Raw genomic sequence first — 20944 nt, forward strand, 5'->3', positions numbered from 1 at the left:
CAGATATAAATGTTGCTTAATGTATTATTGGACTTACAAAGCTCTGCAAAAGCTTTTAATGAAAGCTATCTTCTCCTGTTCCTCTTGAAAAACTCAGCTCAACATGCTAACTCAAGCCTCTGCAAATAGTGAGTAGCCCATCAGGAACATAATTTCTGTGTGGGGCTTTTGGACAACTGATAGATTCTGAGAAATCAGTTTACAGTGCAAGACCAAAATCTCCTTTTCTACAAAATGGCCATCTGTCTGAAATGCATGCTCTCTTGGGAGAACACCAACTGAATAATCAGTTTGCTCACTGAAGTAGAAGAACTAGGGTATTTAACTTAGTTTGTATTGTTTAGACTGTAAGCTCTGCAGTTAGAACCATCTTTCCATACTACTGATGTATGTGATCATTCCTATTATGATGACAACTGGTGTTTTTTTCCAAATGCAATGCCTTCTCTGAAGATCTTACATTTCAATTACAGTTTGTAATCTCTGAGAAGCATCCAGGGCATCTCCAGGGTGGAAAGAGTCTCTCTGAAACTTCCTTCCTTCTGATCTCAAACAAATCTGCAGACCTGGGAGGTTACTGGTTGCTGTCTAAGACCCAGATTCATGACAAAACATCTATTTCAGCGCCTGACTATGTTTTTGTAATTAGCTAAATCCAGCCTCCCAGAGGTTCCCGTATAATGAGAAACACTGTGCACAGGGACTTAGGTAAAATTTAGTCATACAAAACCAAGTTTTTAAGCATAATTCCACATCTGTTGCCAAACAGTCTTTAGAACAACTTCTTAATTTCTTCTGTTCCCCATCACAATTTTCTCCTGTGTCATCAACATTCATTTCTCATCACCATTTGAGAAGTACTACATTAATATGTCATTAAAACAGAAAGGGCAAGGTTTGTCAATAATTGCCACTCCTCAAAACTCCTCCCTGCTGTCCTCACAGAACATTAAGCTCCTTTAAGTCTACAAACTATTTTGTTTTTTCTTTTTTTTCCTCTCAGCACTCCCATTAGTAACACACGATATTGCCCTTGACCTCTCATATAACCTCAACTGAATTTTTTTCTAGGTTGATGGAGAAAAACCTTCACCTAGATTTTGTAAATAACAACTGAGTAAATTTTTCAGAGCAAGACTTGAAGTGCAGAGAGCGTTGACTTGAGTCTTCCTACTTGACCGTGTTCTTCTGTAAGTCTCTGACCTTACCTTGCATCCTGCTTGTGGAATAATCAAGTTGCTCAACAACTCCTCTCTAAAGATAAATTTTCTAAGGTGTGTTCTCCTTATGGGAGAAGTTAAATAAAGCTACCATGGGCTGACAGGACAAAAAATACCTTCAGTAAAATGAAACAAATCAATACCAAGACATTATGAAACTTAATTTGCCATTGCAGCCTCCTATGATAAACATCACTGCTTCAAGAACCCCTGCATCACTGCAGAAAACTGTAACTAGAAACGTCAAAGTTATTGAGAAGAAGGGTGCCAAATATCCATCAATAAATTTCAAATGAAATAATTTGTATCTTTATAATGAAAGCAGCCAGCAGCTTGGATTCCAGAATAATGGCTCCATAAAGAAGAAAAAATAAGAGTATTGGTTTCAGGCAGTGACAACAGAATTTAGTAATATACACAAGCTCAAAGTAAAGTTGCAAAAGGAAAACAGCAAGTGAGAAAAGGAAAGTCTCCAAGCATTATATGCAGTAATAGAGATGTTCTTTTACATTAAAAAAACATATTGTCACTGCTTATTGTATACAATTTTACAGTGTAGGAAAAGGCACATGTATTCTTCCTCCCATTCTTAGAGCAAGCACAATTTGGCATATTTGAAAGAAGTCAATACACATTAAAAATGCCAATGTACATCTCTTCTTCAAAGAACAATCTTTAGACGCACATAAAGATTATTATACTCTCTAGGTAGACATTAACACATATTTATGCATCTCTGAAGATGTGTCACAAGACAATTATGGCTGCCCAACAATGAACTCAGTCACACATGATGATGATGAATTTTTAAGGTTACATTTGAAAAACACATACTTATAAAAATAGCTCAGTCAAGACTGTCAAACTGTCAAAGACCCAAAATGATACATTAAAAATTGACACCATAAAAAGCATTTAGGATCAGTGGTTATACGTGCATGACAATCATACATAAATGTGAAAGGTGATTGCTTTATTCACTCAGTCACGTAGGCCTCCTCAATGGAATTTACTTTGAAAATGTGTAATTAAAACTCTGTTCAATTAAGTATCTAAAACAACTGTTAATGTTCAGCCCCAACATGCCTATAAAACCTGCAAACATCCAGAGGAATGCTACAGTATGTATTAGAACTCACTAATCACTGGGCAATAAGAAGGGAATGCGTTAGTTACAACAAAATAGGTATTGTGTTCTAACATTTTGATTTTTAATGTTCTAATATCTATAGTTTGCTGAGATATTGTTGTTTATGTTCAGTGTTAGTACAGGGTTTTCATAAACTAAAATGAACTCATATCATTTATTGCTCTGTAAAATTGTAGATGGATATTAGATAGGCTAACTACACCTGAAGATGTTAAAATTTTATTTCCCTTACCTGACATATCTGCTGAGTCTCCTGTAATGGAAAAGCAGCAGAAAAATAATTAGATCAGAAATAAGATAAGTGCTAAAGAAAATATATGCCATATTTAGTGTAATTTCTTAACACACACTTTGATGTCATCTCCTTGCATTGCAGTAGCATCGATACTGCATGTAGTCTTAAAGGTGAAAAATTACTGATAAATGGTGGTCACATTAGAAATATAAATTAGTAGAGTGAATATATTTTAATTTCTATTTTGAGTTACAACACAATTAATTTCATTTTGGTGTGTGAGGGCTGCTCTGAAAGTAATGCCTCCTCATTTATTATCTTGGCCAGCGACATAAGAGGTGGATGTTGGTGGTACAGCAGTAGAGCATCTTCCCATCCATATTTCGTTAAGTTTTGTTGCCATGTGACAGATGGCAGCAAAAGGGCAGAGAGGCAGTGGGTGGTGTGTCTCAGCAGTGGTGACACGAAAGACAAGCCACATTACAGACAGCCATGCACAGCTGTCACACCATGACATGAAGAGTGCCTCTATCAGTTTGTCCACACGAATTGGCAGATTATGTCCAGAGAGCTAATATAGGCTCCAATGCATTGGAAACAATGGTGGCAATGTTAGAATATCACAAAATTTTCACCAGGTGGGTCCCCTATATGTTCACACAGGAACAGAAAGAACCCTGTATGCAAGTTTATAAAGACCTTTTGAATCAATGCGAGGCTGAAGGTGACAGTTTTCTGGATAGCATTATTACTGGTGACAAGACACCACTACGAGTCAGAGTCAAAGCAGCAGTCCACAGAGTGGCAATATGGGAATTCCCACTGAAGAAAAGGTTCAAGAGCAGACTTTTGTGAGCATGACATTCAGGCTCTTGTTCATTGCTAGTGAAAATGCATAGTTAATGGTGGTGACTATGTTGAAAAATACTGTTTTGTAGCTGAGAATTTGCTCTATCAAATAGTGCTCATGCGCATTGTATCCGTTGTAGTTTCCATGGAAATAAATAGGAGGCATTACTTTTGGAACAGCCTACTTACATCAACTCTTTTTGCCAAATAAAAAATAAAATAAAAATAAAATCTAATTCTAAATAAAAAAACCTACTGTATGAATTACTGATATCTTAAGAAATTAAGTGGAAAAAAAGGCACTGGCTATTCTGCTAAGAAGTAATGTTTGAGTCTGACCTGACAAGTGGCAAATACACTCAAAGATCTCCTATAGGAGTGGTAAGAAATCCACTATTATAGGTTCAGATATTGAGAAATATTACTGAAACTCTACATAAGAGCATTGTAGTTTAGAAATGTTTTAAGTTAGTATTTCTGTAAATTTTTGAAGGTTTAAATCATAATAATGAAGCTGTGTTTACGCCAGTCATATCAGTAGGACAAGTAGCAGCAGTTTAGTATGTTCTTTGTGAAGTTTGTACTTCTTAATGTCTGTTTGCAATTTAAAAAATGTGCTGGGAGATATTTGGATGCCATTTTATTTTTTCAGACATAATTTTTTTCTTACAAAGAATTTTGCAGTTCAATTTTCAAGAGTCGTCTGCTCCTGATTTATATCCCTTAATCCACATTATTAATAAATTGAAATTGTTCTACTGGTAGTTGATGTAAAAATAACTATGGAATTAAAAACATTCAGGTCCTCTGCTTCTTCTTGGGTAAAATGAACACTGAAGAAAGTGATTCATGCAAAGAACAGATTTTCACAATATTACTACACTATTCCCTTATATTCTACCCTATGGAATAACAAACAGGGCTAGAGTAAAAAATATGCTGAAGAAACAAATGAAGTTCCTAAGACAATTAAAAAATCTCTACTCCTGCAAATATTCTTTGCAATCAAACTACAGGCAAAAATCTGCAGACAATTATTTCTGTTTAAATTATTACCATTTCTTTAAATTGATGAGGCAGGAAACTCAAAGAAATTAAGTTCGTTTTGCTAAGCTATTACTATTATCAGTAAGTCAATTTTAATGAAACACACACTTAAAAATCCAATAGATGCAGGAAAGTAGGTAAGAAACTGCCAAACTGACCAGATTTAGATGTGACACTAGAAAAAAAAATACATAGGAAAGAGAACCAAGCTATTTTTGATTAAGCAATGGTTTTCTGTGTGTGTTCTATGCACTAAGGAAAACAATATATGTTTCAATCTGCCAAGAAACAACTGCAAGTATGAAACTGTCATTAGGTTCTAGGACTATAAAAAAAGTTATATTCATCTGAAAATTTTCGAAATGGGGGTATTAGCTGAGCTATACAAATACAAGGTGGTGGGGTTTTTTTTTTGCTTTTTTTGATGGGAGCTCATGGATCAATTGCAAAGTTACAATGAAATTTCACTCTTTTCCCCCAAAATCTAAATTTATCTGCAGGGATTATTAGGGTTTGGTTTTTGTATAAATTCTTACAGCTACATATTATCAAAACACTCAGGAGGTATTATAAAACTCTCTGATTAGACAGCCCTACATGATGAAACAACTAGTTAAAGTATTCTGGTTTAATCCTTCAAAAAAAAAAAAGGTATTGCTTAATTACACCTCTTTGAACAGTGTCTGATTGTCTTGAAAGTTTAACACAAGCTGATAAATAAATACAGAGTAATATAACGGGGCTTAAGATTTCCCAACAAATATCTTTTTCATAATACTATAAACAGAAGATAAGCTTCATCTTTCAAACCGCAATGTTTTTCTTTGATTTATTAAATTACACTCAAACATATAAAGAGGACAGGTAACTGAGTAACACTCATACAAACGGAGATAGTTTTGTGATTTATCATGAACTCACAAGGCCTAATTGCATGCTCTTATGTTAGTTTCTTTTTACAAAAATACAAACATACCTACTTGGCCAGTTGCCACTATGTTGGTAAACTTGGGGTGCTGATTTACAGTGAGGCACAAAATATCATCATTGTGTTCTTGGTAAAAAGACTGAGAACCTAGAATTAAAAAAAAAAGAAAATCCAACTTTAATTAAAACATTTACACACATATAGACATCTTTAGTGTTTGAAAACTTCATAATATATGTTAGAGAAAAGTATTACGGCAATGTTACAATTTGGAGCTTAACCCAGGAAACAAAAACCCCTGATTTTTTTTAATCTCAATTTTAATACATAATACTCAGTAATTATGAACTATTTCATAAAGTTTTCTTTGTCAAGTTCCTGAAACATCACAGAAACAAATGGTATTGTGTTTTTTAAAGGTCTAAATTATCTGAACTAAACTGCATATAGTGGACGATGTGATGTGGAGGACTAGAAAGTAAAGTAAACAAATTGAAAAAAAATATTCAGATTTAGAAAACATTAAACCACATTGTTCAGCAGTTCTAGTTTCTAGGATAATTTCAGCAGGCAAATTCCAGAAAGCTCACACCAAAATAACCAAATCTTTATTTTCTGCAAAATTCAGTACCCAGAAAGATTCAAATATATATAGCTTGCTTATGCAGATATTATTTATGATCTCCACAGGCTGCACCTTTTGCATCAGTAAATAAAAATATTAGTTTTTCCACTTAAACTTATTAGATTTAAATTCTACCAGTAATTTCATAAGCTCTAGCATGACATGCCAGAAGAAATACTTCTCTTCAAGTGAGTTTTCTCCTACCTGTTGCCACATTATACAAGATCCCAATAGATGCAGTATGATAGATTACATCAGCACCATCATTCAAATAATGCACATTGTTCCTGCAGTCCTTGCCTCGGTACCCAAACACCAGCTCCAAAATTAGGTCCTAAGAAAGACATTTAAGTACATTAATCAAAAACTCAAAGCAACTATGAAATTTACAGTATTTTTTAGGACTTTATTTTTCAAATATGTCCTTATGTAGTAATAGAAAAGGAGCTGAATGATGTCTCAAACCAACAGAAACTGAGGTCTTGCCTGTTCTGCCAGGTTACAAACACTGGTCCACAACTTAGTTCTAGTTGTCAGTTAAGTATGCTGAAGTACCACCTAAAACTTCTAGAACACTGATGGCAAAAGGTCATTTTATATTCTAAAATAAACATTTTGTTTCAAGTTGTAAAAAATATTTCAGTTGACATGAAGAACTGCATTTTTCACAGTTAGGTGAAATTTCCACTTCAGATTAACCAAAAGTGAGTTTTTGCATTGGCTATGCACAAGAAAAAAACAGGTGCTGAAGCCAAAAGTGTCATGAATAGCTTTACTTTTTTTTTTTTTAATTCTTATTAATTTTTTTTGAACACAACTGTTAACAATAGTGAGTTTTATTAGTGATAACACACACACTAATAATAAACAATTACCTAATCAAGACACAGTGCTTTCTACATATTGCATGTAAAAAAGATCAGGGTGCTTTTTCTTACCTCTATAGGTCTCTTTTTTTTCCCAACATTATTTGTTTGAAGTTTCTCAGGCTGTGGCAATGCCCTACTAACTGGTGGTCTGAAATAAAGAACTGTGAATAAGAGAAGGCTGTCTGTCACCCATTCCATACTAACACAGTACCTTCTAACCTGCTACTGCCTATGGAAAACAACTAGCATCATCCTGCTTAACTAATATTTGTGTTCATCTTTAAAAGAAATGCTTCTGTCAAAGAAAAAAACAAGCCTTATTTCAGAAATGTTGAATGTGCTACATTGTCTAACAATTCTTCCAACAACCCATGAGGTTAGTGCAAAAACTTGTTTTTTAACGAATGGCAACTGATAGCTTTTTAATTGCATATTCTTAAAGTACTTCCATCTTCCCCATACCTGTTTAATCTAAATACTTGACATCATCATTCCTTTTTCCCACAATCCTTCAGTAGGCTCTATCTTTTCTTATTATAATAGTTCAGAAAGAACTCCAGGTACACCTGCCCATTCATTCTTATAGCAACAAATGCAAGTTATTCCAACATTCGGAAGTAAATCATCACCATGTAAATGCATGAATATTAGCATTAACTTCTGTTCCACTGTTCTGAATAGTCCAGATTTAAATGTTAAATAGATATGCCCAGTAAAGATCTACAGCATCTTTCAGCTAATGTTCAAATGTTTATACCCAAAGAAACAAATACATTTTGCTGATAAAAATTAGACCGTTGTTTCTGTTTTGCAGGTGTAATTGTTACTGATTCTACAAAAGAAATACAAATGGCCATGTACAGAAAACTGAGAGAGAGACCCTTGAGAGGAACAATTCATTATAAAAATAAAATCTAATGATAGATTCAGTGAAATTCAGATTATTCAAGCCAGAAGGCAGTGTGACAAACTGATAAAATACATAAAGCAACACATCAGCCCTTTTCAATATTCCATTTTTAGAATGAACTTATCCTTTAATTCCATCTTTGCTCAAGTGATGACTTAGACGCAATTAAGCACCATACCTTTTTAACAACAGATGATGGTTTGTTAATACACTGTTTTGAATTAAAAAGTATTATTTCAATTATCCAAATAAAATACCATTTTCTGAGATGTATCATATTCTTCCACTTTCTCTGCCCAATTTGAGTGTAATTCATAGGTTTATCAAATCACAAATCAAAACAATTGTACATATAACTTAAATTATACTGCAACTACACATTGTGCTCTGAGATACTTCAGTTAGTTCCACTACACATAGAAGCTTGTAAATGCCTACAAAAAAATTTCAAAAGAAAACCAGGTGATTAAAAATTTCTGTCTGCTAAACAAAGTCTCGTTGAATGCCTGAATCACCCAAACATGACCAAATTTAAAAAAAACTGGTGACTGTGTTTTAACATCTAAGTCTAAATCTTTTAAGATTTTACATTTTATAAAATCTAGTTTTATGTCACTGAATTAAATATTGTAAGGGTCTCTTTCATATTTATATAGCCTGAAAGAGACCCTTACAATATTTAATTCAGTGACATAAAACTAGATTTTATAAAATGTAAAATCTTAAAAATAGAAAATCAGTGTTTTTTAATATTATGTTAAATTATTTTTAAATGCTTGATTTAAAAGTGCTGTAAATTGATTGATCCTATTACCAGCAATTTTGTTGGTCCTAACCATTAGATTCCTCCGGATTTGGAGGGAGGAATCCTATCCTATGATAAATAAGTTTCAGCATTCACTAATCTCTCACTGTTATGTTATCTCCCCTTCCATCCCATGCTGCAGCTATAACATTAAATAGCAAGAATACTAAGGAGCACCAGGAATACATAAACTCATACTGTTTGTTGTGCATGGAACTTCTACCTGCCTGTCGCAGAACTCTGCACTCAAAAATGCTTCTAGAGAAAGAGAAATCCAAGAAGTAGAAAAATATATACTCCTCTTACAATTCCAGAAAGTCTTCTTATCTGAGAAAGTGTAATTTCTAATGCTTATCAGATAGCACAGAAATCTTTGAATGTAACGTCCTTTAGATTATATTGTAGCCAACACGTGGAACAAAAATGTCAGATAATAGATTAAGTCATCTTGCAGAAATTTCTCTGTTACTTTGAAGAACAGACTAAGCATTAATATCACTTTTCAAATGTATAAAAAATAGCACAACAGCAAATAAAGATTTCAGGTCAAAGGCAAGAGATGACTATGTATTACCATAAAAAAAACTGATCTGAAGTAACAAGTTCAAATTCTACTGAATTGAGTCCCAATTCTGTCCCAGTTCCTTACAATCTACCCATAAAAAGTTTTATTCCCATCTCCATTCAGAACAACCAAGAAGAAAAAATGTATTCCAAAAAACACTACAGTTAAGAGGAACAGTACATATACCAGTTGTCAGATGCTAGTGCTATTTGATCACTATTTGTTGCAAAGAAATATAAAGATCAGAGACAGAGGGAGGACTGCATAGGCCAGGAAAGATTCAAGGAAATGAAATGGATGCAATTAGAGGAGCAACCTGTAGTGAAACGCATTCAAAATAAAGAAAAATGAAAAGCAGATTCAGCAGATTTTGCCTTCCAGAAACAACAACAAAAACCCACCAAAATCAAGCTTAACAGAAGCAGGGAAGTTGATGACCATAGGTCATCCAGACAGCCCTGGAGTACAAGTGAATGAAAACACTGCTGCAGAGCAGGTAGGCAGTATGCAAAGGCTGTAGGCTCTGTCATCAGTGGTCAGTTCTGTTTTAGAGATTGGGGAAGAAGAAAATAGAGCAAAGCTTTCCAACCCAATTCCTGCTCACCTCAGCACACTCCCAAACATTTCACAGTTTTCATTTCTGACCAGTTATATGCAAGCCAGCAACAGTCTTATTACTATTGCTCAAGGAATTCATTAAAAAAAAAAATATAGCATCAAGAGCCCTACTTCCACTCATCACCCTCACATTTAAAACAGAGCACCCGAGCCTCATTTCTTTCCCCTTTTTCCATGTCTTTTTAAATTTTTCTTTTCCATTTATGACTGTGAAAGATAGGGGAAGAAGTGAAAAAGCAGAAAAACTAACATAGCTGGAGAACATAAGCAAAGTTCTGGTGGTTTTTGTTTTTTTTGTTTCTTTGTTTGTTTTCCTCAGTAAAGAAAGATGAAAAAGCTGTAAGGACATTGTTCTGGCACAGGTTTATGTTACTGGAACTGAAATGACTGGAACTCAAGAATTCTCTGCTGCTTGGACCTAGAATGTGGAAATTTTCTAACATTTGCTAATTGTCTACTAATTCCGTGGGATAGGAGAAGTATTTAATATTTTGCAGCTGCTTGTAATGGCCATTTATACTTCAAGTATAGCTGTTCAGCCAGATAGACATAAATACAGCGGATAGCCATCCTTAGCCAATCATTAGAGTTGGTACACTAACATTTGTACATTAACATACAAAATAATGAAATAAAGTTGAAAAAAGTTGACTATTTACACTCAGTTTTAACTCTCACAGGTCATCTAAAAAATTTACTCAAGTTGTCAATGGTCAACAAGTAACCATCTATGAAACACCAACTATAGTGTTTTAGAATGCAAACTACAAACATGGATGTATTTTTTCCCCAGTTAAGTTTCAAGGTGAGATCTTGTGCACTTAAAAGCAGGAATGTTGAAAGACACCAGAATACATTTTCCAAATGCTTTTCTATAGTTGGAAAAGCTATTTTTCATTTGCTAGTTTATTTACAGAGAAGTGACTAATTTCATACAGAATATATAGTGCTCAGATATTTGCATGTACAAGATAGGCTGCATGCTCAAACACTATATGCAAAAGAGGGGAGGGAGAACAGGAAAAACATTTTGAGGTGAATGCACATATGGATGGGGTCAGTTTAAACGTGTGGAAGGAGAAGTCCAGCCATCTATCACAGGGGAAATAAATACCTTGATATTGGTACTTTATTTTCAACATGAAAATAGAATTCATATTTATGCATTAGTATTTCTTCTTAGGAGACTGGTTTTTTTTTTGTTCATTTGTTTGTTTTTTAAATACCGGAATAACAGAAGGAATTTGAAGTAGCTTATGGAAAAAAAAAAAATCCCCTTTTCATGCTTGTAGATAAAATTCCAATATTGTCAATACTGCTACCCATGAGTCCTGTATTGTATCGTACTCCCTATATTCATTATTGATATAGTTTCCAAAGTTTTTGACAGAATAAAGGATGGTTGCCTGAATTTTCCTTCACCGTAGTTATCATAAACTGTGACTGATTCTTTGAGTTCCATGGTAACTCACAACGATGTCAGTTATTTATTTATCTTTTGAAAATTACAGTGTTATTACAGCGTTACGAGGCATTGTTTCATAGAGCAAATTATAGCTGCTGGTACAAACGAAAAATTCTACTCCTGTGAGGGTCATCATAGCTACGCTTTGTACTTAGGTGACTGGCACAGAATTAAGCAACTGATTTTGCAATAGCATTCAGAACAAAATGACTTTCACTGCCCTCTTATATATGCCAACAAGTATGAAATAGGTAATGCATTTTAAAAGTAAGAATGAACTTTTACAATTACTCTTGGTAATATTTTCAAAGTCACTTGGGAAACTTTAGAGATCCAGTTTCCATTAGAAGATAATGAAATCCAGTAGTTTATAAGTAAGGTTCCTTACAATGATTAGTCATCATGATTTCCACAAGTCTTACGGGTAGTAAATGCCTTTTTGTATACAATCATGCACATATAGGTAATTTAATACTTAGATAATTAAGCAGTAACTACAACTTGGCATGCCTACTTGTCCAAGCAAGCATAAGACAATCCACATTTGAGATGGAGAGCAGACCACCAGGAATTGGTCTGAGTACTAATCTATATTTTTTTACAAATAGTATTGCAAATTATTATTTATGAAACATAGGAAAGTTTAATGGTCCCTACAGTTATATATATAGTGTACACTGGTAGGTAAAGAAGTATCCAGTTTATTATATGGAACAGAACTATAATGCATACATATAAACCTAAAATTTGTAAGTAGTACAGTAATATTCTGCAGGTGCATGGAATAGCACCCAACATGAGAGATGGCTTCTCAAGGAAAATGAGAGATGACAGTACAACATGGAGTAGATAGCAAAATAAAAGCGTTACCTGGAACCTCTTTTCAGCAGCAGGTAGGAAAGAGAAAAGGATTACTTATAAAAGTTTGGCTGAAAGCTAACTGTCAGTGAATTATTCAATAAATAATTATTACTGATTTTCTGGTTTATTTACTTCTTTTTAAACAAGGAAATTACAACGTCATATGCTGTGTAGGTCTTTAATCAGCACAGAAAAATTCAGTTCATTTAAACGGGCATTATGAACATACACTGCCATGAGAATATAACTCAGGAATACTTCCTACTGTAAACAAAAAAGAAAACAGCACACCCGAAACCTCTGAAGTCTATCAAGTGCTTAAAGAGTTGGCAAACACAGCACGTGAATAACATAAAGGGCTTAGCAGGTTTAACTTCCTTGAAAGAGCTCACAAATAGAACAGTCAACTCACTACTAAAGACAGATTTTCAAGTTCACTCATAAAAACACCTTCAGTTATACTGAAATATGATTATCTCAGCTAGTAAAAGTGTGGGGGATAGTGATCACTGCTGGTCTATAATTACTATAGTTCTTTTTTCACAATTATTTAATTCAGTTTATGTTGACTGAAGATATTTGTACATACATGTCACAAAGTTTTTCCACTGGGTGGTTTCTTTCAGTCATTTATGATGCATGTGAGTCTATACAGACTACTCCCTAATATCTGTACTAGGCACAGGTACTTTTCGTCATTCTCATTAGCAGGTACACTTGTTTTGGTTTGCTTTTAAGTAATTTGGCTGCAGAAATTTCAGTGTTTTTAACCTCAAGGCTTAATGCTTGGCACTAATGCACATTCTGATGTGCAGAATCTGATTCCAGAAAGAAAAGCTAGTTGCAAAAAGTTCTGCTTAGGGATGTTTGTATAAAACCCCTGAATTTCTCTTTCAATGACAGTTACAAGGTGATAAGTGTGAGTTGTCCAAGTTCACATAAAACAATCCTTATTTCAATGGCCTCCTCTCCCCTCTCTCATTCCTTAGAAATACAATGTAAGTTTATTTATTGTCTATACCAGGTCAAAATAAATTCTTCACTTGTAGATCAGTTTGTAAACAGTCAAATACAAAAAAAACCACCTCAGGACAAAAAAAAAAAAAAAAAAAAAGAAACAATTTTGCCATAATGCCTGGGTGTACATGGGTGTACACTTGGGTGTAGATGCAGAGCAGCTAAAAAAAAATTCAAAAGATATTTGATACACATGGATCTTCTTCAGCCCATGGACTAAGAAATAATATGTATTAGGAACACATGATAGTGATAACTGTGAGAGAAACACTTTCAGTGTTTAAGTAGCTGACAAACCTTCGGCAAATTTATTTTAAAAAATTAAATCAGAATTCCCTGTTTAGTTTTGAGATCTCTTGGTACAACCTTCTTATCTAAATGACATTGATCACAGTATCCTCTCTTTGACAGTAAAAAAGAGAGAACATTTCAGGGAGCATAAGAACAGGACGAGAATATAGTTATATTCTCCAGGTTAATATACCAACTTCCAGGGGTTTTCAGGTCAAGGAGTAGCTGAGCCAGAAGCGTTTTCAAAATTAACCATCCATGATGGATTTTTCTTCTAAGCAATTTAAATAGCACAAAACCATTCTTGGAAAGAATTTTAAGTAAAGGATAGAGACAGTTTTCTGGTTTGTTTCATGATGCTGACTACCCATAAGGCGATCACACAGCATTGTACAGACAGTACACATATTTTCACATAAAAACACACCTTTCAATATTATTATTCAGAAATTATAAATAATTCAAAGTATCGACACAGATATAATTGTTGCCTCAAAGCCTACACTATTTTGTGGTTTTGATAAAAGTTAAAATAAATATTCCAATGTCAATGATACATATTACAATTTTACTTTATGAGGGAAATGATTTATAGTTACTAAAGTTGGCCTTACAGAATAAATACCACAAGCAGACTTCAATGTGATACGACTCTGAATGAAATCTTGTGGTTTCATATCTAGAATTTTTCCAGAAAGTTTTGCCTGAAATTTAAAGCTTCAGCATATTTTTCTTCAGTATATCAACTTGTACAGCACCCGAATCTCTCATTTCCAAACAGTATCTGTCTCTCTAACTCCTGAAAGTAAACAAGTCAGAGGAAGACTCCGTTAGCCCTACCTTGGTTTTTTGTTTTTTTTTTGTTTCTCAAATCACTGTATCATACAATGAAGTAATGCTGATTTAAGACTTAGAAAGAATGTCTCTCTAATACAATCTTTTTTAATTTCAAAACTTCCAATAAAGTGAAGATTCCTGTATGGGCACCTACAACAGCAAATAAAAACAAGGGCTTCCAAATACACAATGAAAAACAAGTTGAAATAGATTTAAAGCTAATGAAGTCTGCAGTTCTACCATCTACATTTTTCCTTGCTACCCCAGAATGAAAGTTCAAAACAATCACTATCATCATTTCCATTAATTCTCAGCATCATCAGGCCATATTAGAACAACTTAATGTCAGCTGTATCTTCTCTGAACATGCATTCTTTTCAGCATTACAACGCACAAATCTAGTTACTTTTTTTTAATCACAGAAAGTATGCAGTAAAACTGCAAATGGTTATGCCTAAAGATTAAGGCTTGGTGTATAGCAAATTATTTCTTCCAATCACTTCTAAATTTTTTAAAAATGTTTTTATTTCTTCTTTGTTTCCAGCAGTAGCAAAACCAGACTTTAGTTAAGACTTAAAGAAAGACTTAAATAGTTAAGACTTCAAGAATAATTACCAAATGATTTTCTTTAGAATAGTGAATTGCATGGGAAAGATTTAAATTTTTAAAAAGTCCCATTAAAAAAATGGGAAAAATTATGACTGTTGTAAAAAGAAAAATAAAGGCAATGATGCTTAAAAGTATGAGTTGATTCAACTTACTTCACAAATTAATGTGTTAGCCATAAAAATGGTTAACACAGAACACTGTCCTCCTCCTGTGCTATTATGAAGGGGAAAACAAAATATTTCTTTGTTTCTGCTATTGCAAGGGAAAAAAAAAAAAGGAGAAAACCCAGAAAACTAAGAACAGAAAACTACCTCTTAACAGAACAAAAATAATACTTTATTCAGATTCTAGAAAATGCATTTACATTTTGAAGTGAAGGGCCACTGGACAATACTTATTGTGATATGCAGAAATCCATAATTCACTGAGAAATTCCCTACTTACCAGACTGCAGAATTTTGTAGCATTCTTTGCTTAGTCTGTCTTTTTGACCCTAGGATTCTTTTATGTCATACTCCAGAGCTTTAGCAAAAGGAATTGACATTGTTTTCACTTTCACCTACCTCATGATGTACATTTGATAGACTAAATGGCCTAGACCTCTGATTTCCTACATCATCATACTTCTTACGTCTAGGACATTACATAAAAGGTGAGATGAATTTTTGGCTTAATAATCAAACTAATTCTAGTGAAGCAATTTTTGTTATCCACTGGTGTCATTTATGACTGAATTCAGGCCATAGTCCAGGACTAGAGCAACTCATAGCCTCACAGATGTTTTTGTAAGACAGAAGCAGGAGACTAAATTTTCAGGTATGTGTCTTCCTTCAATTTGACTTAACTGACTATTACTCCAGATACGAAGTCCTGGTAGTCCTACCCTCTTTCTTCTGTACAGAGGGAACTTCATTATTCAGCCAGGTTTCATAAATTCCACTTCAACTCACCAAAATCTCAAAACTAGGTGTCACAATCCCATGTAGTAACATTTTTGGTACGGTCTTTAAAATCAGCACAGACCTAGAGATCGATTACCTGGTAGTATCCATCCCTCTCCTCTCCCATAGAGCATTGAACTCCTCTTACACTCAACAGTAAAACAATAAACCAATGAACATTCTCAGAAGCATATACTAGATTAGTGTGCATCTGTGTTCCTTAGAATACAAGGGTTCAAAAGCTCTCTCTCCTAATGTCAGGCAGTCAGTGTAACAAGCCTACATCATGTGGAATGTCACCACCCACATTCTGAGCAAAAAGCCAAACACCCAGTAAATAAATAAAAAAAGAAGAAACACACTGTATGGCTTATACAGAAACGCTGCCTTTACAGTTAAGCATTTTTAAAAGCTTAAAAATAGAAGTCGATACAAGTTGCTAAATTTATGGCATGAGCTAAAATTTAGACAGAGATGTTGGCTTTCTTAATTCTGTCAAGTTGTCTGCAGAAGAATATGCAGATACTAATGCAGCTACATTTCATCTGTGTGATTTTATTTTGGAAACAGGGCCCATATAGCTACGAGAGGTGTTCTCCTCTCTTAACTAATATAGGCCTGTGCATCCCTGCAGTTCAGCCTACAATTCAGAGGAAAGGTGATCTGCAGCCTAAAGACTTGTTGTGCTGCAAAAGTTCCTGTTTTTGACTGTGCATATATTTGAAACTGAATATGTGCAAAAACTCATTACTTAATGCAAGCACATCAGAATAATGCTAGGTGAAGCTATCAGGTCAGATCCTTAAGTATTACATAATCATTGGCACAACACTGCAGGGCGAATTAGTAACAACCCTCTTCTCCCAGATGCTTTCTAATTTTTAGCTCCAACACAATGATGCAGACATGGTATATTTCAGGTATCTCTGCAACTTGTTCCCTGCACTTTTTATTCCATGCTGGACCTCTACAGAAACACTGTCATATAGACAAACAAAATTTCGTAATTAACTAGTTGATCTTTTAGCCACTGTAGAGTACTGAGGAAGAGAAGATGAGATTTGATCATCTCTTTCCAACTATTCTATTTAGTGCCCACTCTTATTTACTCAGACTGAGCTCTTTCTTTGTCCCATATGCCTCTTCTAACCAGTAACAAGCTACTATTTCATAGTAAAGTGTGAAAGAGTTCACTTCTATTTCAAAGTATAGCTTTATTTTTCCAAGCTACTTAAATTATTCAAATGTGTCTTGCACTTTGTGTAAATGAACTTACCTCACTACCCCCTGCCTTCACAGGAAGCAAAAGGGAAGGAAAATGAAGTAAAATAAAAGTTAGTATCTATGAAAATGGACATAATAGAACATTAACCAATCTTAAATAATGCTAATTTCAGTAAATCGGAAGCTAAAACGCATGCAGTAACCATATCATGCTTTTATTCTTCACAGAAATGTCTTTTCCCCTCCATTTGAAATTTAAGGACCCAAAACTTCTAAACAATGAAGGCAATTGAATCCTTTCATCAACTTTGATGCATTTTGAATCAGAACCTAGTTAACTTACTACAAAATTAATTTTCTTTAGTATTCTATTTGAAAATGAAAACCACAACTCCATCAGTTTCAAGATAATTGTTGAATGAAATACAAGAGGTTTATACCTTCATTTTTAAAATTATTAAATCACAGCTTTCTATAACAAAAGTAAATATAAATCCAAAATGTTTATACCATGCGTATTATTTCTTTCTGATTTCCACAGCAAAATCATCCAATTAATCAACAGAAAGACAACTTTTCATTTTAAATGCAAAACAGAGATCACAGTTTTATGTGCATGCATCCCTTTCCTACTTCAGACACAAAACCTAAAAACAAAAGACACCAAAACTCCCACAGACATCAGGATACATTTCTCAGTGAAGGCATCACATATCTGCCAGCTTCACTAAGGAAAGAAGCAATGCAGCATAACATATCACCTCACATTCTTGCAGGTTTCCCATCTGCTATTTCTCTGTATCTTCCCTCCTAGTCAAACTGCATTGTGTTTTCTTTACTCGTGTTCCTCAATTGCCTTACTTTACACTTACTTTATCTGCTGGTCTAACTTTATTCTGCTCCCCAACACTTCTTCTATCTTCAAAAGCATACATCAGTGAACCAGGTACAACTAACTAGTATGGTTCGTGATGACAGAATAAAGGGAAATGGTTTCAAGCTCAAAGAGGGTGGATTTAGGTTAGATATAAGGAAAAAAAATCTTTTACAGTGAGGGTGGTGAGGCACAGGAACAGTGATGTGGTTGATGTTCCATCCCTGGAGACTTTCAAGGCAAGGCTGGACAAGGCCCTGGGCAACCTGATCTAGCTGTGGATGTCCCTGTTCATTGCAGGGGAGTTGGACTAGATGGCCTTCAGAGGTCCCTTCCAACCCTAAGGATTCTATGAACTCCAAACCATGCAAAGCAATCAACTATATTTTCCAAGACTTGTGAAAAGAAACTGTAGAAAAACCGTAGACAGAATTTTTCAAAAAAAGGAAGAAATTACAGGGAGATAGAAACATGAAGTAATTATACAAATTAGTCAACTCAGCTTGTTGGCAAAACCAAACAACCAAAAGTTGTTTTATTTTAAGACAACTGAACAGGTTCATATCTAGTGACATCACTAGCTATCACTTGCAAGTAATAAAAGTTTCAAAAGTAGAGTATTATCAAACAACAGTAAATGTTTCAATTCTATCACAAGAAATTCCCCAAATATAGTAAAGTACATATATCATTAGTAGTCTTTTCTCTAAAGAGATGATACAGCCTAGTCCTTAGCCATGTCAACTAACAGACATTTTTTTTCCAAGAGATTATTTCCATGCTTTTCATACATATCCCTTTTAGATGTATATACAATTCAACATGATTATATCTTACTATTAATTATCTTTCAGATTGTTGTCTTGGCTAGAACTATAATTTAGCAATTACCTTTCATCTAAGGTTGGCTCCTTTTGTTGTAGATGAGGCTTAATTCCAAACATTGGTCTAATGTTTGTTGATAAGGCTTTGATGGTGTAATTAATTTCATTTTCCCTTGTCACATCACTGTCATAACCTAACAAAATCAAAGCAAACAGAATCAAAACAAAGACAGAAAAAAAAAGATGCATAATCTGTGCAGCTTTCAGTGAAGCACTGTACAATTACAGCTTATTAAAAACAAATACAAAAAGAAAGGAAAGCAGCTGGGAATTGTGAACATTGTTAATAAAAACATTCTAAGAAATCAAATTCACTACAGTGTCCTTGGGGAACTATTAAGAAAGATTCAAGGGACATTCAAAGCAATCCTATTTCTGTTTGCTTGGACTTAGGGTAACTAAAAAGCATCTTGCTACATGACACCTGCTGTTGGTTCTGGAATATTTAGCATCTGGCTGTTCTCAGTTTCAGGATCTATCCGTGAGGTTCTAACAACTGGATAGAATCTAAAGCTCTGCACTGAGTTCCTACATAACGCTTAGGGACAGCCAGGCGTATCAAGATGATATTTGCTATATTTAGTACAGTAAGCGTGGTCAAAACTTTACTGACTGTGTTGTTACTCTTCATTTCATTCAAAAAACAAGACTACTAACTGCAACTTTCTATGCATTTACTGTCCAACTGAAATTCCGAAATTAGCAAGACATGATAAAGAGAAATTTTTGTGGAAAATGTTGTCAATGCCTTTATAAATAATGGACCTCTCTTTCTCTTAGAAAATATTTGAACACATACCTTAAGAAGACTCTGTATAAAGTACTGTAACATAGGGAAGCTTATTGGGCAAAGCTGTGTTGACTGTTCACAGGCAGGAGCCAAGCAAAAGCTCTTCATATTGAAATTTTTGATTCAGAAAGCTAAAGTTGACCAAATCCCATATTTGTCCAAATATTTAAAGTTTCTCTTTGGTCATCTAGCAGATTTCAGTGAAAACCGAAGTTTACTTACTACACAAAATTATTTGATGATTCGCAAGAAGAGTTTAAAAATGTTTAAGGAGTCTACAGTGAAGGAAAATTGCACTCTGGAGCAGAGAAGTGGCTCACGAACCCTTGGAGTTACACATGTAGATAGAAAAATTAAGTATGGCAAAAACAACAGAATTTTATAAAAAATAATTAGTATGTTACCAATATTATGATTTTGCAATAGCTTAGATCATACAGTAGGTGAACATTAGTCTACCTTAGCCGATGGTGTTTTTATGCTATGGAAATAGATGCTATGAAAGTACGGAAAAAGATCAAGATATGATCTTGTGTCGTATGGATTTCAACATAATTCCATTATAAATAATGTCAAAATCTAAACTGCTATGAAATTATTTTTCTGTATAGATTTTTGGAAGTTATCTATAATTAGCACAATATTTTTAATTTTATGGATGTCAAGATTCTCTTTATACATTCTAACTCAAAGCAGCACATCAAATTCTCCATTTTCATTTCCTTTACAACACAGTCTTTTCCTCAAAGAGAAGTTTTCTTAATGTTTTGAAGCATCTTCACTATTTATTATTACAACAATCACATACAAGAGTTATTTCTAAATAAGCAGTTTTGCATTAATAAACAGTTTTTTTCTAAGACAGCATAATCCAGCCAGTTCTATTCATTATTACCGACCTCCATCTTCTTCAGAATCTAGGTCAGATTCTTCACTGTCACACTGCCGGCTATCTCGATGTCCTTCCATCTCATATGTCCACAGCATTAAAGATGTGTCTGCTCCTCCAACAGTGACCAACAAACTGTCATCATAGGTCCAACGGACGTTTGTTACATGGGTACTGTGGGCAACGTACCTCTTAAATTTTCCAAATTTTCCCTAAGGGAAAAGAAAAGACAGATAAAAAATTAACCTGTCTGCTTGATAAAACCAAAACAAGTTGCCAATGCGCCTTTGTCCAATAACATGTACTTAAGCTCTACACTTTATGTTTTATGTGTTTTGCATTTGTATTACACGATTTGCCAACTTCCTTTTCTCTAGCGAAGTTATGAAACGCAATCATATTTCCATGCCAAGCATCTAAGAATTTGTTTATTAAGAGATT

General features: G+C 34.1%; 1 protein-coding gene across 4 annotated transcripts in view; it reads right to left on the reverse strand.

Moving 5' to 3' along the window:
• Positions 1-20944, reverse strand: part of EML5 (echinoderm microtubule associated protein like 5) — a 108221-nt gene that overhangs the window by 20457 nt on the left and 66820 nt on the right. For 3 of the 4 annotated variants that reach the window (XR_002440404.1, XM_021402739.1, XM_021402737.1), the window contains exons 26-32: positions 20514-20715; positions 18832-18958; positions 17119-17133; positions 6993-7071; positions 6259-6388; positions 5478-5576; positions 2603-2623 (exon numbers count right to left, since the gene is read on the reverse strand). Coding sequence is in view for 3 of the 4 variants with exons in the window: in XM_021402739.1 (XP_021258414.1) it covers positions 2603-2623; positions 5478-5576; positions 6259-6388; positions 6993-7071; positions 17119-17133; positions 18832-18958; positions 20514-20715 (673 nt within the window). In the remaining variant the exon portion in view is untranslated. The remainder of the gene's footprint in view (positions 1-2602; positions 2624-5477; positions 5577-6258; positions 6389-6992; positions 7072-17118; positions 17134-18831; positions 18959-20513; positions 20716-20944) is intronic. The other variant, XM_021402738.1, reaches the window with a different exon arrangement.

This window comes from Numida meleagris, chromosome 6 (assembly GCF_002078875.1).
Source record: "Numida meleagris isolate 19003 breed g44 Domestic line chromosome 6, NumMel1.0, whole genome shotgun sequence".
NCBI classification, from domain to species: Eukaryota; Metazoa; Chordata; class Aves; order Galliformes; family Numididae; genus Numida; species Numida meleagris.